We start from the raw sequence: 26,240 nt of genomic DNA on the forward strand, positions 1-26,240 counted from the left end.
GAGTTGTATTTCAGTAAGCAGGAGCTGGCGGGCAGAGAGGTGGGGGGAGTCCCAGGCGGGTGTGGGGGAAGGCTTTCCAGAAGCCTGACCAAGGAGGACGAGGGGGGTTGACAGCTTACTGAGGGTGATGGGGGATACGGGAGAAAGAACGGGACAGCGCAGAAAGGAGATGCACAGGGCCAGCCTGGACCATGATGCAAGATGGTGTTGTAGAGGCCTTCAGCCTCCAGCTAGAAATAAATGACTAGAAATTTGGGCCAAAAATATATAGACCTGGTAGGCGTGGTTTTTCTATCTCCATTAGGTAAACAGCAATGCCCACTTTTGTTGTTGTTTCCTTAACACTCAAGAGCTATCGTTTCTCTTCGACGTGGATGGAACTGGAGGGTATTATGCTGAGTGAAATAAGTCAATAAGAGAAGGACAAACATTATATGGTCTCATTCATTTGGGGAATATAAAAAATAGTGAAAGGGAATAAAGGGGAAAGGAGAAAAAATGAGTGGGAAATATCAGAAAGGGAGACAGAACATGAGACACTCCTAATTCTGGGAAACGAACTAGGGGTGGTGGAAGGGGAGGAGGGTGGGGGGTGGGGGTGACTGGGTGATGGGCACTGAGGGGGGCACTTGATGGGATGAGCACTGGGTGTTATTCTATATGTTGGCAAATTGAACACAAATAAAAAATAAATTTATATATAAAAAAAAAGAGCTATCGTTTCTGAGACCACAGGTAATGCACCAGAACAGCCACTCATTTTCTGTGCTGCTCACATGTCCTGCTCTGATATCCTACGTAACTAGAAACAGCAGCTCGCCTTCTGAGGTCTAATTACGCTGTTCTTTCCTGCTTCTCCTCTTTCCCCACAAGGATAACTCAAGCTGCTTTCCAATTCAGTGATCTACGTGAAACGTTCCCCAAGGAGATGTTTTCTGTATCGTTTAAAGAGCCTAATCGGGAACAGCCTACTACATTGAAAACAAGAGCATACGAAGAGTCATTCATTCATTCAACAAATGCTAGTGGATATCAACTATGCACCAGGCATTCTATCAGAGCTGAGGCTCTAGAAGAGAAAAGGATATGATCTCTGCCTTCAGGGAGCCTACATTCTATTAGGGGAGAGAAAGACAGTCAACAGATACAATACTAACAGGTATAGTTCACGTCAGGATGAAGTACACAGGCTGCCAAGATCGGGAGGAGGGTGTTTGCAAAGCGGTTAGGGGAATTCATCTTGAGAACATGATGAAGATGAGGCTATAAAGATTTAAAAAGACACCCAGAAAACTGGGGAAACCACTGTGGGGAGATTCATTGATTGTCGGGTGGGGCAAGCCTGCCATGTTTTGGATGATACAGGGCAGTGGGAAAAGAAAGAGGTACAAAGTGACCTTGGAGAGATGCAGAGAAGCTGGGTCAGATACATATATATATGGTGGAAAGACAATGGGAGCAGAAATCAGCGGAATACTGCAGTAACTGCAGCAAGAAATAACGGTACTAGGATTATACTAGAAAAAACGGAGACAAGTGCATGAATCCAGAATGGGCAGGATTTGTGGCAAAGGTGACACGAGTCCAGGTTCTTTAGCTGTAATTTCTAAGAGAGTGCATATTGAGAGAACCAAGGTGGAGATGGGGGTGGAAATTAAGAACTCTCTCTTGGACACAGTAGGAGATTAATGCATCTATCTAGCCTTAGTTCTTTAATCTTGCCATATAGATCCTTAGCTTCCCACCTGCAGGACTAAGCCTAGCTAGCCAGGGCTAACTAAATATAACTAGTATTATAAAGTCAAGGGTATAGATTACAGCAACCAAGAAAGGGCCAGTAAAGGAAATACTATAATAATCCAAGAGAGAGAAGCAGAGTTGGGAATTTAAAAGCAAAGCAAAACAAAACAACAGTGATGTCAGGATAGCTACAATGAAGCAAACAAACAAACAAAAAATCTAAAGCCTGGTGCAAAGAATATATAGGAAAGACAGACTGGAAACGAAGACAAACCAGTTATAAAAGAAAAAGGGCTTCTGAGAAAAAGTGAAGATAATCGGTTCTAAGGGCTTATTAACATTAAGGTGCTTTATATAGAAATTTCTATCCTATGGCTATTTAGGTTCCTGAGCCCAGAAGCATCTGGGTCTGCCTGCACTGATACTTTGATTAGGCAGATAAAGAGGTTTTGAGGAAACAAACTATGTTATTCGTCTGTCAACTAATACCAATGACAGAGCAAGAGCATATTCAGCCCTACTAACAGGTCACAGCCAAAGGCTACGGATGTACTAAATACCATTCCAAACAAAGATGCGACATATAGAGTCAATTTACCAGTGTGCATGCTGCGAAAGAACATTCTCCAAATGGGAAGAGATGAGAAAGGCCACCTCGTTATGAAAGGTCTGTGCATGTAAGTGCTGCTGTGCTAATAGTGAGTTGGACATGATGCTAGACAACACAGAGACATGCAATGAAGTGTGGTCTCAGCATCCTGCTGTGACTGGTGCTATCATCAAATCACTTTTTAAAAAAAAAGATTTTATTTACTCATTTATTTGACAGAGAGAGCACAAACAGAGGGAATAGCAGGGAGAGGGAGGGAGAGAAGCAGGTTCCCTCCAAGCAGGGAGGGATCATGACCTGAGCTGAAGGCAGATGCTTAACTAGCAACCCAGGCACCCCTCATTAAATTACTTTAAATGCAATGTTGCCGTTCTGTGACTTCCTTGTAAACATTTGTATAAAACCTAAGTGCTTCATTACCATGTCGACATGTGTAGGACTTTTCGGCTCCAATTTTCCAATATCAGACACTATAAAATTCTCTCCTGAGAACCACTTGAGGCTAACCTATTACTACTCAAGGGATGTATAAACATTAAAGGGGAACAACAAATGAATGGCATGTTCCAAGAGGTAAAAGATTAAAACGCTGATATAGCTTCCCTTCCTTATTTGTAAAGTTTAAGATGTCATCATTCTTTTAGAACTACTTCTGAATACAATTTACGTATAACATTAAAGGTCTTCAGATACACAGAAGTTGAGAATAGAATGACTTTACTGCTATTTGAGTGCTTACTGAATTTCTATTTAAAATGTCCAAAAGAACCTAAACCAATTCCACATGATTTTTTTTTTGAATAGTTTACTTATTTATTCATGAGAGGCATAAGAGAGAGAGGCAGAGAGACAGGCAGAGGGAGAAGCAGGGTCCCTCAGGGAGTCCAATGCAGGACTCAATGATCCCAGGACTTCGGGATCATGACCTGCGCCGAAGGCAGATGCTCAACCACTGAGCCACCCAGGTGCCCCTCCACATGAAGTTCTACAGCCATTTTCTAATCGTAGGGGAAAAAAATATCACATTTCCTAAAGTTTTGCTTCCCTAAAATAAAAAGGACTCCTACATATGTATTTAATTTAATAAAATCGTAATATGATTGTTTGCTACCAAAACCTATTTTAATAATTTTCAACTCCATCAAGTATGGAAAGTGCTGAAGTCATTATCTATTAGTATTGGTTATAATTATTACAAGACCCACAATACTTTTTAAAGACCCAATTAAGAAGGAACATGTTACAACAGCCATGATTACCAAAACCAGAGGTGGGACATGAGTCATTATACCCTAAGGAGAGCTTTTCTAGTTGACTATGGCAGAGTAGGCTGACTTAGGAACCAGCAGCCCCACCCTGGCCTGCCCTCCCTCCCTATGACTCCACTCAATGCACCACAAACAAGCCCACTGAACATTTTAGTTTTTAACACACTTCCGTATCTAAGCTTTAACTCTGTTCTAAAAGCAAGTACCAGGATAACAGGTGATAGCAATTTCCCCCATGTTAGATGTAAAGAAACCAGCTCAAGAAAATTTTACTAGGTTCAAAGCATACTTTAAAACCTTTGAAGACACTTCTGAAGCAAAAATCATCTTAAGGAGCAAGTCTGTTCTTTCCCAGAACTCTTTGGGTGTGTCTATTACACTGGAGTTCTGTTTCCCCACCATGTCTTTTTATGCAGATTAGCCCTACCATCATTTAATGACTATAAATGTAATAGCGTCCTCTCCATCATGACGCCAATCTCTTTTCCAGTCTGATAGCTAGCATTATGTTAACATTTTTAGTACCCAACAACATTAAGCTCCTAACTCCTGGTATTGGAGCAGCTGACGAAAGAGGTAGCAAATTACTGCATGTTTCAATGACACAGCTATGGCTTTCCATACCAGGCTGGCAAAAGGTTGCTGAGCAGAAAACTTAGGAAGACCAAGTTTAAACAACAGTACAATGGTTTCATATGAAAAGTAAAATTTCAATTATAGGACTAAAGGACAATAGAAGAGCAAATCATTTATATAGTCTAACTACCATTGTTCTCAATAAGATGTTCTCCTATAACTATATTTTCAAGTAACTTCAAACACTATACTGTACTTTTTAAATATCTTTGGACAGATTTTCCAAGAATTAGACATTATACCTTACTAAAATAATTTAGTCAATACACAAGCACTGTAGCCTATTATATGCTCAATATTCAGTTCTCTTTGGAGTGATTCATAGGACAAAATGTGTTTAGAAGACAGGACATAAATTATAACAATGAACATCCATCTGCTGTGTCTTCAAATGTGTAAAGATAACATGATCAGATAGACGGTCTGAGTGTCCTTTACTTTTTTTTTGAAATTGATGATAAATGAATAGAGATGAATAAAACAGAGCTGAAAGAACCACTATTTCTAGGATTATTTAAAAACATAGAAATATCCATAGTTTGTATTTCAGATATCTTCAAAAAGTTTACGAAGATGCATGCTTTTAAACAAATACTGGTTTACATATGCAATTAAGAATTTATTTTTTTTTTTTATTTTTTTATTTTATTTTATTTTATTTTATTTTTTTTATTGGTGTTCAATTTACTAACATACAGAATAACACCCAGTGCCCGTCACCCATTCACTCCCACCCCCCGCCCTCCTCCCCTTCTACCACCCCTAGTTCGTTTCCCAGAGTTAGCAGTCTTTACGTTCTGTCTCCCTTTCTGATATTTCCCACACATTTCTTCTCCCTTCCCTTATATTCCCTTTCACTATTATTTATATTCCCCAAATGAATGAGAACATATAATGTTTGTCCTTCTCCGACTGACTTACTTCACTCAGCATAATACCCTCCAGTTCCATCCACGTTGAAGCAAATGGTGGGTATTTGTCATTTCTAATAGCTGAGTAATATTCCATTGTATACATAAACCACATCTTCTTTATCCATTCATCTTTCGTTGGACACCGAGGCTCCTTCCACAGTTTGGCTATCGTGGCCATTGCTGCTAGAAACATCGGGGTGCAGGTGTCCCGGCGTTTCATTGCATCTGTATCTTTGGGGTAAATCCCCAACAGTGCAATTGCTGGGTCGTAGGGCAGGTATATTTTTAACTGTTTGAGGAACCTCCACACAGTTTTCCAGAGTGGCTGCACCAGTTCACATTCCCACCAACAGTGTATGAGGGTTCCCTTTTCTCCGCATCCTCTCCAACATTTGTTGTTTCCTGCCTTGTTAATTTTCCCCATTCTCACTGGTGTGAGGTGGTATCTCATTGTAGTTTTCATTTGTATTTCCCTGATGGCAAGTGATGCAGAGCATTTTCTCATATGCATGTTGGCCATGTCTATGTCTTCCTCTGTGAGATTTCTGTTCATGTCTTTTGCCCATTTCATGATTGGATTGTTTGTTTCTTTGGTGTTGAGTTTAATAAGTTCTTTATAGATCTTGGAAACGAGCCCTTTATCTGATATGTCATTTGCAAATATCTTCTCCCATTCTGTAGGTTGTCTTTGAGTTTTGTTGACTGTATCCTTTGCTGTGCAAAAGCTTCTTATCTTGATGAAGTCCCAATAGTTCATTTTTGCTTTTGTTTCTTTTGCCTTCGTGGATGTATCTTGCAAGAAGTTACTATGGCCGAGTTCAAAAAGGGTGTTGCCTGTGTTCTTCTCTAGGATTTTGATGGAATCTTGTCTCACATTTAGATCTTTCATCCATTTTGAGTTTATCTTTGTGTATGGTGAAAGAGAGTGGTCTAGTTTCATTCTTCTGCATGTGGATGTCCAATTTTCCCAGCACCATTTATTGAAGAGACTGTCTTTCTTCCAATGGATAGTCTTTCCTCCTTTATCGAATATTAGTTGCCCATAAAGTTCAGGGTCCACTTCTGGATTCTCTATTCTGTTCCACTGATCTATGTGTCTGTTTTTGTGCCAGTACCACACTGTCTTGATGACCACAGCTTTGTAGTACAACCTGAAATCTGGCATTGTGATGCCCCCAGATATGGTTTTCTTTTTTAAAATTCCCCTGGCTATTCGGGGTCTTTTCTGATTCCACACAAATCTTAAAATAATTTGTTCTAACTCTCTGAAGAAAGTCCATGGTATTTTGATAGGGATTGCATTAAACGTGTATATTGCCCTGGGTAACATTGACATTTTCACAATATTAATTCTGCCAATCCATGAGCATGGAATATTTTTCCATCTCTTTGTGTCTTCCTCAATTTCTTTCAGAAGTGTTCTATAGTTTTGAGGGTATAGATCCTTTACATCTTTGGTTAGGTTTATTCCTAGGTATCTTATGCTTTTGGGTGCAATTGTAAATGGGATTGACTCCTTAATTTCTCTTTCTTCAGTCTCATTGTTAGTGTATAGAAATGCCACTGACTTCTGGGCATTGATTTTGTATCCTGCCACGCTACCGAATTGCTGTATGAGTTCTAGCAATCTTGGGGTGGAGACTTTTGGGTTTTCTATGTAGAGTATCATGTCATCGGCGAAGAGGGAGAGTTTGACTTCTTCTTTGCCAATTTGAATGCCTTTAATGTCTTTTTGTTGTCTGATTGCTGAGGCTAGGACTTCCAGTACTATGTTGAATAGCAGTGGTGAGAGTGGACATCCCTGTCTTGTTCCTGATCTTAGGGGAAAGGCTCCCAGTGCTTCCCCATTGAGAATGATATTTGCTGTGGGCTTTTCATAGATGGCTTTTAAGATGTCGAGGAATGTTCCCTCTATCCCTACACTCTGACAATTAAGAATTTAGGTAAGATGTCAGGGTCAATAAAATATTACATATGTTATGATAGGAAATAAATTTCCTACAGGAATCTTATTAAAGATAAGCATAACATCTGATGCAAGTAAAATCATACCCATTTAAAGCTGCTTATATATGATCAGTGACACAGTTTTACAAAAGGCAAAAATATGCTTATATTTACATATGGGTGGGGGACAGGTAGAGGGGGTTAAGTAAATAATGTCATCAACACCAAAGGTCTGTTTGATGTGCTCATACTGTTTTGCTCAATAGCAAATAAATAACAATTTATTCATATAAATAAATGTGCATATAAAATCTATATATGCAAAATAATATACAAATGGTAGATAAAATATTACCAATAACTTGAATACAAAATCCTTAGTTTGAGCTACTGTATTTATCTGATAGTGATAAACCAGTTTCTTTAAAAATGTTGTACATTCTAGAATTTTAACTAATTAATAAGATTACTGTTCTCATGTCTCACTCCTTACAGGAAAATTTGCTACAGATTAAGTGAGGAAACAATTTCGTTGGAAACGATATTATTCCTTTAGGACTATTTAAAAGCAAATGAAGCATCAATAGATCATGTAGACAGGAGGGAGACAGACAGACACACACTTCAGGTGACCACCAGCTTCAGCCAAGTGGAATAATCCACCCCCCAACTTTACATGTAAGCACAGAAAGTGCTACTTCCTAAATATGGAGGGTGAATAAGGAAGCTATAGTTCTTTCTTCCTTGGGAAAGATTTTGTTTACTCTTTACTCTTGATCTCTCCTGAAAGGAAACAGTTTTGAGTAACTCAATTATTTTCTGTAAGAATGGCTTCCTTCTAAAACAAATTAAAAAAAAAATAAAATAAAATAAAAAATAAAACAAATCCAGGCTTCTTAAAATTTTGCTGAGTCTTTTTGTGGTTAAGTTCTTGGTACCAATTTAGATTTAGATGGAGAGACAATGACATCATATATTACAGCTTGATTTCCCATTTTAGGGCTCTTGGAGGCCAATTTATTATTACTAACTTCCAAATAATGTTCCGGTATGCAAGAGGATTTAATGAAAAGAAACCTCTTTGGGCATAATATGCTAATGTAGATCCTCAGGCCACGGAAAAACAACAACAAAAGTGAGTACCATACATTTAAGGGCCACCTTTACATGGAAAAATAGTGAATCCCACCTAAACTTGGGGTTTTACAATGAGAATAACAATATCCAGAAGAAATCTTGGGGATACCACTGCCGGAAACCTGTTAACATCATGAGGCTCTCTACTTTCTTCCTCTTTCGCTATTTTGTAATTCAGGAAATTTTTGAACAGTTCAATGAAAAGACATTAGGAGGATTAAAAAATATCTGCCCTTCCTCAATGGTGTAAAATCCTTGGCAGTGAAAATTCCAACCCTCTAAGTAACTACTACAAAATAAATGGTTCCCTGGTACTTTTCGCTCAGCCATATCCAGTTACTGGGGCAGCTTTGCACCATTAGGTCCCAGCGAGCACAGTGATCACTGCCAGATGTGACTCTGATGGCAGCAACCCAACACTTACTTCAAAGGAATCTCACATCTCCTTTTCCAGCCATCACCTGTTTGGAAATCAGAACAAACCCCACTGGTTTGGCCACACAACTGAACTCTGGTTAAAACTATTAAAGTGTTTTTGTTTTTCTTCTTGATATACATGAGATCCAAGCTTATTAAGTACAGAAATACAGCATTTTTAATAAGACCTCCAAGCAGGTGGCCAGTTGCCTCAAGAGAAAATGCAAGCTCCTGCCACTCTCCTATTCATCATTTTCAAATTAGTTCCCTTATTTTAGTGCAAGACACAGTGATACAGTTAGAGCCTCAAACAGCACTGGAAGCTGCCAACCAGCACGGTGACAGTTATGTCTTAAAGCCACAAACTGTTTCATCAAATCCATTCTCCTTGACTCAACCACTGGCAACGATTTAAGGCTGTAATTTATCATTTCTATGATTCACTTTGTGACTCTCCTCCAAAGTTTCCCCTCTTTGAGCATTTAATACCACTTTCTCAAAATGCAAAGCAGAAAAGCAGCTGAAAGATTACATATTCAAAGACTTTTAACTCCAAAGATCCAAGTAAGATTTAGTCAAATAAAGCCTCTCTCATTCTTTCTCAAAACCAACCTTAAAGATAGAGAAAAGTACTGACCTGCTAATAGATGTGCATTTTCAGGTGGCGTCACTAAAGCTTCCACATCCCAAGCTAACAATGTGTGCATAACATACTACAAGATTCAATGAGAAGTTCTTATAAGTCACCAATAATCTATGGGTGACGGGAACTCCCTCCATACTACCATCTGCTGATTATTTTCTGAGAAAAGTTCTTGGAGCACAGAGACCAGCTAAATTAGCCTTCAACTATACCTAGTACTGTGCCACCACAAATAAAGTCTGAACAGATGCTTTTTTATGCATTTATGCAATAATGACCAAGATCAAGATTTCCCTCCTTATGTTGGGTATCTGCTGCCATCTTTGTTCAAGTTTCTGGGAAATGACCAGAAATGGGCAGCACCCAGCATTATTAGCATCTTCCATCTTTCTGGAAGAGGAAAGTCATAAATCCATTACGGATTTAAAATATATAACTGTGCTCATGTTAGGGTATAAAAAAATGCTCTCAACAGTGTGGGATATATTGGTACATTTTATTGTGCCATGAGTTCTTAAAGGGAAGACAGATGAAGACACAGTACAATCATATTCCTTGGCTTTATGCTGGAGCTCCATCAACAGTTTCAAATGAAGCCATGGACATGGCTATCCTCAAATTAGAGTAAGCTTAGCATTCCCATCTTTTATATTTTGACATGTTACCTTGGGTTGGAGTTTACTGGATTATCATTTCCCCTCCATGAATAGTGTTACCATGATGGACTTACTGCAATATTAGCTCCATCTCTAGCCTACTTGATTCTAATGACAACCAACTCACCTAAAAATAACAGTCACATGAAGATGGCTTAGCTATTGATCAAGTGGAGATATAATTTTTATGTATATTTGTCTACATTCATGAACCCATTCTCTACAAAAAAGATGTTATCTTTGTGAAACATTCTACATAGAATATTGAGTAAGAGGTCTTTCTTTCCTTTTTTTTTTTTTTTTTAAGATTTTTAAAATTTATTCATGAGAGAAAGAGAGAGAGAGAGAGAGAGAGAGAGAGCCAGAGACATAGGCAGAGGGAGAAGCAGGCTCCATGCAGGGAGCCTGATGTGGGACTCGATCCCGGGACTCCAGAATCATGCCCTGGGCCAAAGGCAGGCGCTAAACTGCTGAGCCACCCAGGGATCTCCCTCTTTCTTTCCTTTTTAAGAGGATTAAATTGATCAGACCTCTACCAATGCAGAAGTAGGATCTATATATAATTCCTCAGTCCCTCTATTAAAGGCAAGAACTTGAAATAGCTCACTCAGTTTCGGTCAAAGTGATGTTTTTAAGTGGAAAAAGTGAGACTTCTGCAGTTTCTGGTCTTTTTCTAGGCATGTGTCACAAATACATTTTCCTTCCTACTTCCCATCTGCATTAAACTAATCTAAAGCTTTAGATTCTAACTAAGGCTTCTAACTAGGCCAGATTAAGCTGTTGTTTATGGAATCAACATATATGATATTATCAGTCAAAATCAAGGATTTTTTTACTTCCCTCAAATATATATGAATTGTTCTGTCAAAATTATTTATTGGTTTGAAACTTTTTATGATCTGAAACATGATTGAAGCTGGATGAATTAATCACTTTCTAAATTAGGATTTAAATGTGCTCCTTAGGTGGAATGGAAGAAATGTAGCTGAATGAGAAACATACAGATTATTAATTTTATTTCATTAATGTAGAATTAATGGAGTAAGAATCTGCTACAGGGTTCTGGTGAAGTTTATATTTGAAATACCTATATTATTTGCCTGGCATAGACAAAAAATATCAAAATCTCCAACTATAGATAAATCAGCACATATCTATTCTGAACTTTGGAAAAGCCCTACTCTCTAACTCATTAAATCATTCAACAAATAACTATAGACACTAAAGGGCTGTGAACATTAAAAGGGTGAACATTTGCAAGGTATTCAGAATGATGGTTTGCACATAGCAAGACTACATAACATCTACTATGGTTATTTCTCATCATACACAGATGAAGGTATAAGAAGTCACTAAAACCTAGTCCATACCCTCATGAACTCAGTTTAGAAGACCCTGAAAGCCTGCCAGTATGAGGCAGGGGCCATGTTATTAATAACAACAATAAAAATCCAGTGCTGGGGAATATGCAACGATAAAATAAATTCATTCGCTGTTGATACCTTACTGTAAATAGTATTAAACGTTATTGAGATACCTTTTAAGTACTGTCAAAACATTCTTATCTTTTAATCCAATAATCCAAATTTTGGAAATACACCTTCAAGCCATTATTATATAATATGGGAAGAAATCTAGGCCTTCTAGGAAAGTGTGGCCTTTGTAACATAAAAAAAAAAAAAAGAAATGTCTGATCGGGCGTCTGAGTGGCTCAGTCAGTTAAGTGTCTGACTCTTGATTTCAGTTCAGGTCATGATCTCAGGGTCGTGAGACTGAGTCCTAAGGACAGCTCCACGCTCAGTGGGGGAGTCTGCTTAGAATTCTCTCTCTTCCTCTCCCTTTGCTCTGCCTCACTCATGTTCTTTCCTTCAAATAAAAAAAAAAAAAGTCTGACAATGGTCACATGGATGCACAAACTCTGAAGGAATAGATATAAAGATTATAAATATTTTCTGAATATTAAAATATTTACAAATAAAAATTTGGTATTTTAGCCACAACTAAATAAAAACATATCCATATGAACAAAACCAAACAGGAACACAAAATTTACAATGAGGGCAAATTACAGGCGATTTTCCATAACTCAAAACCTTTAGAAAAAGTATGATACATGTAATGGAAAAATATTTTCAGTGAAGATAGTCTCCCATGCCTCTAAATATATTGAAAATTTCCAAACATGATCATTTTGCCCTAGAAAATATGCTGATTATTTATTGTAGTCAAAATGGAAAGTATTAATCCTAAGAAAGGGAAAAATATTTGACATAGTGATTAGAATTAAGGAAGTAACTGGGTACAAATAAGAAGCCTCAATCATCTATCATATTTGAGTGCATTTTGATGATGGTCTTTTAAGCTATGGATGCAGACGTTTGGAAGGTTTGTTTTCATCTCAAACATTTCCATCTGTACAAAAGCTGCACTCGAGGCATTCTCCTGGGGTGTTTGCTTTTCTGTCCACAAGAGATCAGGGGTTTTAAAGTATGATTTTCCAAGCTTTCCAGTACTGAAGAAACCTCTAAACCAGTTACTCAACCTTGTTGTCTATCGACATTTCTCTGAGGTGGGGCTGTGTGTTGTGGGAGGCTTGCAGTATCCCTAATCACCAAATGCCAGGGGCACCTCACCCCACCCCCAGTTGTAGCAACTAAAAATGTCTGTGGATAATTCCAAACGTCCCTTGGGCAGCAAAATCACCCCCAGTTGAGAACCACTGTTCTAAAATGATGTTTATTCATTTTTAAAATCACACAATGCTTGCCAACAGCTAATGGACTGAGCAGATCTCACGACTATAACTTGTACTTCCCGAAATTTTTGCCTACTGTTCTTTCTTTTTTTTTTTTAGTAACAAGCTCCAATTTGACATCAAAGAACAAAAAAATGCTTGCTTGGTTCAAATAGGAAAGCTAGTCTAAGAATGGACTTTTATTCAAAAGCTCAAGTAGAGATGGATCTTAACTTCATTTAGAATCCCAATTTCATTTCATTTTATTCTATTTTATTTCATTTTTTTGAAGCAATGAGAAGATAGTCAAGAAGTAACTACACTAATGGTGCTAAGCAGTTGTTGCAAATATTGAGGTCCCAGCACTTTTTTTCCTCAGTATTTCAAGCTTAAAAATATTTAGAGACTTCTGATGCAATTTCAGTTAATTATTGCATGTCTGGAATGTTATTTCTTCTTAAGTTTTTGCTTTAAAGCCCCATTAGTTTAACCCTGAGTTTAGCAACTATTTCTGGATATGTATTTTGACATGAATGCCGATTCAATTTACTCAAATACTTGGTGAGCCCCTAGTTTGCAAAAACTAGGCCAAATGTTTAATGTGTAAAGTCACACAGGTCTCCTAACAAATGTAAACCCCTGGTTAAGTACAATAGGCTATTAACACTCAGGTTGCCAGCAGGGTCCACTAGACATAATCTTACCTTCTGAATTTCATTTTGAGCAATGGTTGCTTGTAAGGGTCAATATTTCTGACTTTTTTTTTCCTTTTTTAGAGAGATTTTATTTTTAAAAATAAATGAAAAATTTAATAATTTTCTTATTAATTTACTTATTCATTCGAATAAATCACTCTTTATCTTGTAATTATATTTATCAGTCCACTGCAACCTTTCATACACCTAAAATTTTTTGCAGCATTTTCCTATTTTTAATATACCAACAATTATTTCACCACTATGCATGAACTATTTCCAACCATGCTGAATCAGACCAAATAATACGAAAATGAAAGGATGAGGGACTGCTCACAAGAATGAGGCGACAGAGAAATCACAAGTTTATTCCTGTGTTACCCAAATATTACATCACCTTTCCAGAAGGTATAAAGAAGTCAGGAGACTTCCATCAAACACAACCAAAATTCACAAATGTTCATTTTCCACATAAGCAAATCGGACGAAAGTGACAGGAGGTACTTCACAAATATTAAATATATCAGACTATGAGTGACATTGATCACAGAAGCAAGATCTCAGACCATGAGTCTTCAGATGACAATATCCAAGATGGATTTTCTCAGGCTCAACAACTGAAAGCGAGCACTGTCAGAGTTCTAAGAACAAAAAGGAAAGCGTTCTCATCTATGTAGTCATTAACAGAAAGATGGCACCATTCACTGTATTTGCTAAGGAGATGTGTGACAGTATTTTCTCCTCTTTTGTATGCTTGCACAGAAGATTCTATCATGTTTAGGCCAAAAAAACTTTTGGGTACAGTTTGGAAGTAGACAAATATCAAAGATGGGAGTGCCAACAAAGGTGATCAGAAGTAAAGAACTAATGTAGAAATGAAAAGGAAATAAAAAGGATTAATGATTCTAATAGGTGTTCATAAATCCAAACTTAGAAATATTTTGTAATTATGTATAGAAAGTAGCTGTTCACTCTTCAACAAAATTATGAATTCTCCAAATCTTAAAAGTATTGATTTTTTTACAGTTATCAAGTGAAAATGCAAGAAAAAACCCAAGAAGTACAATAGGCTGTAACCTAATAGAGATGTTATTTCAAATCTGCAGTCAGTATTTATAAGATGAATATATTTCAAGTTAATACACAGCAGGTGATGGATTAGCAGCTAGTTGCATTCAAAGAATACTGCCCACTTCAGAAATCTCTACCTTCAAAATCAGGAAAATATGGAATAAAAATCTGGGTTTATTATATTTAAATTTTAATTCAAATTAAGATTTACTATATTAACTCTTATTAAAATTTCTAAATGAAGTTATTTTTCACTCTCCCTTTTGTCTTACTTTTGTAAAATAATTTAAAATATAGGAAATTATACTAATATAAAGGGTTCTCAGTACCCAGATAAGTCAGTGCTGCTGGGCTGGCTGTTTGCATTTTTTTGAGAGAGAGGAGAGGGATGGCAGAGGGAGAGAGAATCTTAAGCAGGCTCCATGCTCAGCAGGACAGAGCCTGATAGGAGGCTCGATTTCATGACCCTAAGATCATGACCTGAGCCAAAAACAAGAGTTAGATGCGTAACCAACTGTGACACTCAGGATCCCCTGGGCTGGTTTTTAAAATGGATTTTATTTTTAAGGAATCTCTACACCCAGCATGGGGCTTGAACCCAGAACCCTGAGATCAAGAGTTGCCTGGGCTGGCTCTTATGATAAAGTGCAGGGCAAGGCAGTCAGAAGCAATTCAGCTGACTGGGCTCACTGGGCATCATAAGGTATGGTGTTCCCAGGTGTGCACATGTGCACACACACATACACACACACACAGCTGTGCCAAAGAAAACTCTCCTGAGCTACAAAATACAGCTCAAAGATGGGCATGGTGAGACGCAGTCAAAAGTAGTCAGTCAACCAGATGTGTTTTAAGTGGCTTTTTTTCCTAATTAAAAAAAAAAAACATATATATATATATATATATATATATATATATATATCATCTCATTATCTAAGAAGATATATTACATTACCTCTCATTACAGTCTCACCAATTTTGCAACCCTGAAAGCAAGAAACTATGTCATTTGAGATTCTTTTTTGGGGGGTAAGAATGTAAGAGCTTACTTCCGAGAGGAAATGTGCTATTATAAAAGAAAGAGAGGGTCTTCCCTTATGTTACTTGCTGTACAAATTAAACAAGCCCTGTGGATGATATGGTTTTTCGGTCAGATTCTACAGTTCCAGATGGGAGCAAACTGGCTCTCCAGATCTGCACTGCCAAGGCCAGCCTGCGTGCATACATTAGTCTCCTAATGAATTTTCCCATAGAAAAATCCTTACCCATGATGCTGGAACAGGTGCACTATTACCATAAACAAGTTACATTACTGAACCCTTAAATAGGTATTTTGAGGTGGTCTGAGAACTTAATCACTGTAACCCTGGAGAAATAAATACTGAGCTAATATTTACAAAAGACTCTGGGAACAATAACGGACTTGTCTGCATTCAATCATTTGAAACACTTACTTCTTTTCCAATACAGTCACAAAACAGCTCATCCCACAAAGAATGCTTTCCTAAACGCTGCATCACCAATTGGAACACACTCGCCTTCTACCAAAACAAATCTCATTAACTACCAACAAACAGAGTATATTAAACTGTGGATCAAATTTTGTTTCTGGGGAAGATGATAGTGATACTTCATTTTTTCCTCTTCAAGAACTGTCATAGAGTGTCCCCCAAGGATGTTTTAAGTAAGATGTGTTAAATTTCTGTTCTGATTCTGCATTTCCAGTGTCATAGGAGGCCTACCTCCTGGAACTAGGAAGTGCCAGCTGGCAGGAGCCCAGTATGTATGCAGGTCAGTGATATAACACCTCTTACTTGGCCTACTTGCTTTGCCAGATGAGAGGGTATCTCCATACCTGGAGAGTAACCAAAAAACAGACTGAAAAATAAAGTGATATAAGGGATTTGATATCTTAATTATATTAAGCTCAAAACAATTCTTTTAAATTTTAAAAACATGGGACAGTTAAAAAGTAATAAAAAATTAAGAATTCAACCTTAAAATACATCACTAGTTTATCTATATAAACCACTGTCTTAATGGAAAACAAAGAGTGATTAGAAATTTGAAGTATCTGGAGCTGCAATGTCCTGTTCAGTAACCACTAACCAGGTGTAAGCACCTGGAATGCAGCAAATCAGAATGAGACGGAGTGTAAGCATAAAATACATGCTAGATTAAAGACTCTGTGTGAAAGAAACAAAAAATATAACCTCATTAGTAACCTTTTCATTCTGTTTATGTGTTGAAGTGATAGTATTTTGAATACACTGGATTAAAGAAAATGTTATTAAAATTGATTCCCCAGCTTCTGCTTGCTATTTTAAAAATAACTCTCAGGAAGTATAAACCGGGGTATCTGGCTGGCTCAGTCAGTGGAGCATGTGACTCTTGATCTCAGGGTTGTGAGTTCGAAGGCCCACAATGAGTCACAGAGATTATAAATAAATAAACTTAAAAAAAAAAAAAGACAGTATAAACGTGCACTATGTAGCACACGTTATATTTCTACAGGACACATCTGCACTAAAACACAAGGCAATTCTATAACATCTATTCTTGGACTATGAAGTCCTTTCCAAAAGCTATGAAATTTTTTTTAAATAAATAATTGAATTTGGCTGATATTTCTTGAAGACTAGTGTGCCAGATATTTTTGGTGTCTAAATTATAGTTTAGACTCTGTCAGATAAAAAAGAGAAATGGCTATAATTAATTAGGAGAAAAGCCAGTATCAGTAAAATAATACAAAGCAAGAATGGGAGAATGAAGCAGAGTATTTGAAGGGATAATCAGAGAAGACTTGTAAAGGAGGTGTCTTTTTAAGTGAATGTTAAAAAATATATAGGATTTTGGGCACCTGGGTGGCTCAATGGTGGAGTGTCTGCCTTTGACTCAGGTTGTGATCCCAGGGTTCTGGGATTGAGTCCTGTATCAGGATCCCTGCAGGGAGCCTGCTTCTCCCTCTGCCTGTCTCTCTCTCTGTGCCTCCCATGAATAAATAAATAAATACACACACACACACACACACACACACACGATCTTACAGGTCATGCTAAGAGGTAGCACTTCAGAATTGACAAATATTTTTATGGCATATTAACACTATCTGATGAAAAAGGAAATGCTTTTTCAGTAGGGCAGAAAGGTGGGAACAACAGCCCAAAGAAAAGGCCATGTGTTTGGGGGTGTCTGTAGATAAGGTGAGGCCCATGCATAATGCTGAAATGCAGGCTGGGGCCAAGTAATGAGTTCTGGATGACCTGTAAGGGAATTTGAACTGGGCTGTAGGCTATAGGAACCATCAAATATTTCCTATCAAGTATCAACAGGATCAGAAATGCAAAATAGGAATGTTACCAAGGTGTGGAGAATTATCTGGGAAGAGAATAAAGAGATTCATGGGTCAGGTAGTATGAACACCAAGTAATGAGAAGTCAAGGTATGATGAGCCCTGTAAGAAAGAAAGTACAAGGGTAACAGGTGCCAGAGAGACACTGATGTGGTAAGGAGTAATCAGAGGAGTTAGTTCAGCAGCAGGTAAAGGATCATCCAAACTCAGGCAGTGGCCAGCCATTCAGGAAAGATCTGTAGGTAGAGGTGAAGGAGCCAATGTCCGGCAGCCGAGCATTAACAGAATGGATCTGTGAATAGTGTATAAGCATTGGAAGAGATGCTCCACATCACATCATCAGGGAAATGCAAATTAAAACAATGAGATACCACTACGCACCTACTAGAATGGCCCAAATCCAGAACACTGATGACTCCAAATGCTGCTGAGAAAGTGGAGCAACAGCAAGTGCCACTCATTGCTGGTGGGCATGCAAAATAGGACGACTGTGGAAGAGAGTGTGCCAGTTTGCCCATAAAACTAAACATACTCTGGGGCACCTGGATGGCTCAGTCAATTGAGCATCTGACTCTTGACTTTGGCTCAGGTCGTGATCTCCGGGTCCTGAGATTGAGCCACGCATCAGACTCTGCGCTGGGCATGGAGACTGCTTAAGATGCTCTAAATCCTTAAAAACAACAACCACAACATAACAAAACAAACAAAAAAACCCCCAATATACTCTTACCATACGATCCAGCAACTGGGCTCCTTGGTATTTAACCAAAGGAGCAAAAAAATTAGATTCACTCAAAAGCCTGCACATGGATGTCTATGGCAGCTTTATTCAGTGCCCAAACTTGGAAGCAATCAAGCTGTCCTTCAGTAGGTGAGCTGATAAACAAACTGTATACATCCAGACAAGGGAATGTTATTGAGCGCTAAACAGAAACAAGCTATAAAGCCATGAAAAGACATGAAAGAACCTTAAATGCACGTTACTAAGTGAAAGAACCGCATCTGAAAAAGCCTACATACTGTCTGATTCCAACTACGTGACATTCTGGAAAAGGTAAAACTACGAAGACAATAAAAAGATCAGTGGTTGCCAGAGTTGAGAGGCTGAGAGGGATGTGGGGGTGGAGTACAAAGGATTTTTAGTGAAAATACTCTGTATGGTACCATAATGATAGCTACATGTCATTACACATTTGTCCTAACCCACAGAATCAACACACCAAGAGCGAGCCGAGCCCTATGTGTAAAGTAGGGATTTGGGATGTACCACTCTGGTGGGAGCTGTGGATGTTGGGAGAGGGTACGGATGGATGAGAGGGGAAGGGCAATGGGAGCTCTCTGTGCCTCCTGCTCAGTTTCATTGTAAACCTAAGAATACTTTAAAAAAAAAAAAATCTTGATTAAATTTTAAAAATCCAAGAAAGGGAGTAGAGGTAATCAAGTAGTATTCAGATAGAACATAATTATAAGAGGGAAAATGAAAAACAAAGAAATGGAAGAAGGTACAGAGAGATGTTGAGAGAGAGAAAATTTATTAGTTCACTTGATTAAGATGTAGGAGAGCCCACCAACTCCCAGGTACCATGATGTAGGAATTCACGATAAAGGGCTGTGAAGGGGTCCTCTGTGGAGCATGGAGAGTGATGCTGTGAACCAACAGGAATGAAGGTAGCTTGGATCAGCAGCTATGTGGAAGGTGATAAGTCATCAAATAGTGATAATTAGGCACATCTTCTAACACTAAGATCCGAGCTGATATTACAGCATGAATGAAAAATGGGATTAACTAGTAATTAATTACAAGACATGGTATATCAACCTTACAAAACTGAGAAGCAGTTAAAGGGAGAAATTTCTTTTTTCCGCAATATGAAAGACTGCCAAAAATATGGTGAGAAAATGTGAAGGGTTATCAACAAGTCTAGGATATTCAAATGAATATGTAAAAGTGATTATCCACTGGATCCATCCAAGTTATAAAGGACCTTTCCTCCCAATCAAAAAAGAAAAGGAATAAGAAGAGAAGAAATGAAAAGAAAAAAGAAAAAGAGGACAGTCGGGGCGCCTGGGGGGCTCAGTGAGTTGAGTGTCTGACTATTGGTTTCAGCTCAGGTCATGACCTCAGGGTCCAGGGATCCAGCCCCATACTGGGCTCCACACTGAGAGGGGAGTCTGCTTGAGGATTCTCTCCGTCCCCTTCTGCCCCTCCTGCCACTTGTGTGCATGACTGTGCATGTGCATGCTCTCTCAAATAAAGAAATAAATCTTTTTTTAAAAAAGTAGGTTTTATAAGACATTAAGAAATGTATTAGCTGAGAAAGAAAAGGGGGCCTGGCAAAAGCCTGTCACTCTCAGGATACAACAAAAATATATATTCTTAATTATAAAAGTTCCTTCTACACAAATGGTCACAAATGGTGGATTACCAACCTTGATACAGGGTTATAGGTGCACAGCTAATTCTAATTTTAACAGCGGTCATGGAACTCTCTTGGTTTACTCGCCATTATTTGGGTTGTTTCTTAAACACAGAGTCAATTCAGTGACGGGAAATGAGCAAGCATCAGACTATGACAAAAGAAAAACTTCAAATTCCCTTTCTAATACTGGGTGCACTGGCATAAGGTATTAAGAACCCTGATGACAAGAATTTTTCAAGGATTCATTCTGAAGCTTTCAAATCTAGAAATAACTAAGGAAAAGATATGCAAAAACTATCATAAAAGCAGTAAGAACTAGGCAATTCCAACTTTTAGGCAAAGCGGCAATTAAACCAATGGACACTTCTACACCTGCCTCATGGAACAGGTAGGGGACCAGCCATAGCCCAGAACTCAATCAAACAATCCCAGGGAAAAAAAGCTCAGATGCTTTCCCAGTTGCAAAACCTGTTCTCCCTGATGTTTCCTGACCTCGGAGAAGTTTATTCACTGAACTATCAACTTGTATGGAGAGAAATATTGTGAAGCATACAGCTGACTGTCCCCTTATTTCTTTCTCTTCTTCTATTTTTTTTTAAAGATTTTATTTATTTATTCATGAGAGACACAGAGAGAGAGGCAGAGACATAGAGAGAATAGCAGGCTCCCTGTGGGGAGCCTGATATGCGACTCAACCCCAGGACCCCGGGATGATGACCTGAGCCAAAGGCAGATACTCAACCACTGAGCCACCCAGGCCATCCTTTTTTCTCTTGTTCTTTGTAATTTACTTGTTTGTTTAGCTTTATGTCCCGCTACCCTGAACACAATTTTTCTAAATCTAGCAAAAAACAAAGGAGCTTAACTCACAAAAAAAGTTATGGTAAAATTGGATAACAGCCACCAAAAAGAAGCCTGAGTGGCTTAGTCAGTCAAACATTTGACTCTTGGTTTGGGCTCAGGTCATGATCTCAGGGTTGTGAGGTTGAGGCCTGAGGTGGTTTCCGCACTCAGTGAGGAATCTGCTGGAGATTCCCTCTCCCTCTCTGACCTTCCCCCTCATCTCTCTTTCTCTGAAATAAATCTTAAAAAAAAAAAAAAAATGAGTTCCTCAGTGTATAGACACATATATTTGTAAAATGCAGTTGTATCTGTAAAATTTTTTTTAAAAATTCTACATAATACATTATAAAAATATTCCTACCTGATTCTGTAAGTCAGAAAACTTGATATTAATAACCATTAGTCTTAATTCATACTTAATGTTCTTTTGGAACATCTGTGACACCAGGGAATATCTGAGGGAATCCTGAAGGAAAGTGGGATCATTGCCACTGGGGAACAACAGAACATGAAACTGAAGATGGAACCAGATGGTCTTTCTAATCCCCAAATTCTAGTTTTATAATTTTATGAACTGAATAAGATGTTTGCTTTTAATAAAAAATAAGAATCCAGAAGTTATGGGATTAAGATCCCAAAGAAAAAGAGATGAAAATATAATTCTTAACCATCGTGAAACCAGGGACAGTGAAAGAATTTTAAGCAAACACTTCTGAATGCCTCTGACTTCATTCACTAAGGAAGAGATGATTAAAGACCAAAAAACCCACAAAGACAAACAAAAAAAGCCCAAAGCAACCCTTCTTAACAAAAATTCAGATTTCGCTAATGACTGATGAGATAATCCTAAAATCTTGTCTAAAAAACATTTCTAAGGTGTAGACCAAAAGAGAAGGCCAGTCAACTCACTTAGATTTCAATTCTCCATAGAAATACATCTTATACAATCAGTGGAATTTTGATGCCAACTTTGGAGATACAAATAAAATAGTTAAAATTAACTCAGTGATGGCTATTTAATTAGATTAAAAATTAAACCGTTGGCCATAACCATAACAGGAGTTCATGTTAGGATTTTTTTTTTCTCATAACAGCAAACATTAACAAGGGTGGGCAGATATGCCTTGAAATGAGAAATGCAAAGATACGTGTATAGAAGAAACAAAAGTGTGTGCTAGATGTTCTAGTGACTACGAGAGAACAAAGGCCACCTTACCTCCCATCTGCATAGTCTGTATCTGCTCCACCCCACCAGACATCTGAGTCATCCTCCTCTGCGTCTGCTGAGTCAATATTGTCACTTTCTTCGGCCAGCGGGCAACATACAAATTCCACCCCTCGGAATTTGTCAATTCCACAGGGCAGCAACATGCCATAGTCGTGCAAGTTGGTACTCTTCTCACTACAGGTCTACAGAAGGGAAGGAGAAAAAAAAAAATAGTGAGGGAGGCAGAGTAGATTTGCTTCATTGTAAGAAAATCCCAAATATAATATTCAACACAGAGACTCAGTATATCAAGAACCAGTCTAACAATGGAAAGGGCCATTTGCTGTTTTGAGTGGGTTTACAAATTTCTTTAGCACAGACTACTTCAGTATTCTTATTTCGTAACTTATTTAATAAGGATATGTTGTTATACTATAGAAATTAATAAAAACAACTGGAATGGAAACTTTGGGAAATAAGATATAGAATGCATTGTGCATGGAGAGAACCAATGCTCTGTGGTGTCATTGGTCTATCAGGAAGACATGTAGCTCCATGAACATCCCCAGCATACTTCCACGTCCACTTGAGATGGAGGTTTGTCTCACACGGACATATCTTATTCTAGACATTCAAACTCTCTTGGCTCACTTCCAGGATGACAAAGAAGAAAAGAAATTATCCTCTGCCATGGATCAAAACTTACAGTCTAAATTAGAGATTTCTCCTTCAACACTCTTGCTTTCCTGGGATTTTTGCTACATTTGTGCAAATCAAAATTAGCATAAAGCTTTGAAAGCGTTCACTGGTGACAGGGGAAAGATTAATAATTCAACACATACAGATAAACAATGAAAATATTACAGTGTATATTTTGACTTCAAAGAATTAAAGTCATTTTTGTTTCTTAGTAACAAAATATGTTTTGTTTTCTAACTCAAGAACAAATGAAAATGAAGTTATCAGATGGGTAACTGAGCTTCAAATTGGTCTGTTTTCTTAAGATCTAGAAAGCTCTTAAACCTCCAAAACACATTTTTCTATAAAAAATTTTTTGTTTTGCAGTAAATCGGAGCATATTATTTTATAAAAGGCAAAATTAATGCTAATTCTTAAGGGGTGTTTCCTGCCTAACAACTTCAAAGCTATCTGAGCTAGATCAGGATTTCTAACCATCAGTACTATTGATATTTTGGATCAGATAATGGAGGAGATGGAAGAGAGGCCATCTGTTCAGTGAAGAATGGTTAGTAGAATCTCTGCCTTCTAGCCCCCGAATGCTAGAAGCACCACCCCTGTCAATTAGGACAACCAAAATTGTCTCCAGACATTGCCACATGTATCTGGGGAAGGGTGAGGGAACAAAACTGACCTCACTTGAGAACCTCCTGACAGAGGAGCCTAATTCTAGGAGACTGATCTTCCACAAAATCTACATGTATTTATTAGAAAAATTTCATAATATATGAAAGGGACAAAGCAGTTTTGAAGATGATAATAAAATGTAACCGCTTATGCTGTTTCACGTTATTAATCCACTTTGCCAAAAGCAAGGAGTTAACAAAAGTTAGGAATGGTTCAACCACCATGGAAAAGTGGAAGTGGCAGTGTGGCATGGTCAACGAGAAATTGGATGGCATAACTTAGAAACTGGTGGCATTGGACAAGTTACTTCCTGTTCTCGCACTACATTCCCCAATAGATGACAGGAGAAAAGGTCATGTTAGAAAAACTCTGTATATGACAAAAGAAAACAAGAGGCAAATGAAAAATAATTTGGGAAAAAAGGTACCTTGTAAGGTTTATGGAAGTGTAAAGATTATAGTTTCCAATTTATAAAACACAGCATAGACACATAATAAATCTAACTAAGCCAACCTGGTTTTGACTCCTGAAAATTGCTCATGGATAGTTTTTTCTTTTCTAAATAATAAATATAACTTCTTTATCAATGTGGCTACTACTTGAAAATCTCTTCTAAAATGTCATTACATATGCTCCTAGGGAATCTTCCCCTTAGGAGAAGAAAGATTGTCTAGGTCGGTACCTCTTTGGCGACGGTGTGCCAGTGAAGGTGGGTTTCACAAACATCCATCCTCTCCTGGTGTAAGAATTTGCACTTGTCAGGAACAAGGAGGGCATCACTGACAAACTCACCAACTGCAAGAAAGGGAAAACGCTTCATGTCATTCCATCCACATCATGGGGGGCTTGTTACTGGGTTGGTATCAAGGAAAGATGGGCTAAAGTACTTCAGAAGTTACACAGCTTTTTCAATGACGAAGCAAACAATACAAGAAAGACTGGTGCCATTAGAATGTTCAATCCTGTGTCCTAAGCCCAGTTCCTTGCCACATTCAACCTTGATGGTTAAAGTACTTCCCACATGTTTTAAGTGAAATTTTTATTTAATTAACGTGAGGCTCTGACTGCAAAGTTAATTATGTAAAAAGCTGCCATTCAATTACAACATGGGGGGAAATACAGATTGACACTGCCTAGGCAATCATTTGAGTGCAATCAACATGTATAATTGTCCACCCCTACTTCTTGGACATTTCCTCCATCTGGAAGCTAGTAGAAAATTTAGTATTTTTCTACTCCCTAAAAAAACAAAATCTATATATGTATATGTTTAAAGGTCTCACACACACGGCTTAATTCAATTAAAATGTAAACACTGTTCCTTAGATTTTTGCTGTATTTTTAAAGAAAATGTATAACCTGCAAATTATTTCTAGCATAATCGGTACTGCAGATACAAAGATATTACATAAAGTCCTGCAAGAACGCTTACATTGTTATGAGTATAATAATTGGATAATTATAGAATGTAAGCTATGAACTTAATTTTCATTTGTTTTGTTCCTAGAGTAATCCCAGCTTGCACACAGCAGGCAACAGATATCCTGATGAATGAAGATGTTAAATGTAATGGAGATGAAGAAGGTGCTGGGCCTACAGAGTGAACACATCTGCTTGGATGCACTGGGAAAGAACTCAAAGTGGAAGTTACATCACAAATGAGTCCACATGGATGAGTAAGAGGATGCCGCGCAGAAAATGAATGAAGTCCTGAGATGTAAGTAGAGTGTCTATCTTGTTTATTAGCCTTGCACTCCTGATCCCTGCCCAGTTGTGGCAGATATGACCATCCTGGATAGATGGATGGATGGCAAAAGGCACCTGTGCCAAAGAGAGAGAAAAGAAAGGGCGAGGCATATGTGTAGAGGAGACAAAAATCCAACATGGCTGGAACATGAGGTAAGTGTATAAAAGGGGGCAGAAATAAATGAGACTGGAGGAAGATGCTAGACTCCTGATTGCAGAATCTAAAGTTCTGGATACCATTTTGGAGGCAACCTAGGCCAAAAGATACTTTAAACAGGAATGACAGGCTCAGGTGTGTTTTTCTGATAGACTCTTTAATCAAGTGATGGTAGGGTGACCACAAGAGCAGGGAGACAAGGGCACTGCCATCCTTCAGGCATGACAGGTAAGAACAGATTTAAGCCAAAGACAAGTAAGCGGGAATACCAGTTGTCCATACTCCAACGAAGAAAATGAACTGTTTCCTTACACAGTATGTTAACACAAATTTTTCTGAAATGGACCATAAAGAGTGATGAAGCCTCTGAGAGGGAAAAGAGAAAAAACTTTTTTATTCTTGTTACAGAAAAGTGTTCTTTAAAACTTTCTATCTGTAAGGTGTTTTTTTTTTTTTTTTTTTTTTGAAGATTGTTTTTATTTATTCATGAGAGAGAGGCAGAGACATAGGCAGAGGGTGAGGCAGGCTCCCTCCGGGGATCACGACCTGGGCCAAAGGCAGACGCTCAACTACTGAGCCACCCAAGTGCCCCCGTAAAAGTGTTTAAATTTGGTCTGTTTCTAGCTCAAACAGGCAAGATGTTTCATGGTATTTAAGTACTCATTTTAAGGAACAGTATTTA

At 38.0% G+C, this 26,240-nt stretch overlaps 1 protein-coding gene across 4 annotated transcripts in view; it reads right to left on the reverse strand.

Moving 5' to 3' along the window:
• APP (amyloid beta precursor protein) overlaps window positions 1–26,240 on the reverse strand; it is a 265,420-nt gene that overhangs the window by 131,851 nt on the left and 107,329 nt on the right. For all 4 annotated transcript variants that reach the window (NM_001293279.1, NM_001293276.1, NM_001293275.1 and 1 more), the window contains 2 exon segments: window positions 22,300–22,493; window positions 24,338–24,450. In NM_001293279.1, the coding sequence (NP_001280208.1) occupies window positions 22,300–22,493; window positions 24,338–24,450 (307 nt within the window).

This window comes from Canis lupus, chromosome 31, assembly GCF_011100685.1.
Source record: "Canis lupus familiaris isolate Mischka breed German Shepherd chromosome 31, alternate assembly UU_Cfam_GSD_1.0, whole genome shotgun sequence".
Classification (NCBI taxonomy): domain Eukaryota; kingdom Metazoa; phylum Chordata; class Mammalia; order Carnivora; family Canidae; genus Canis; species Canis lupus.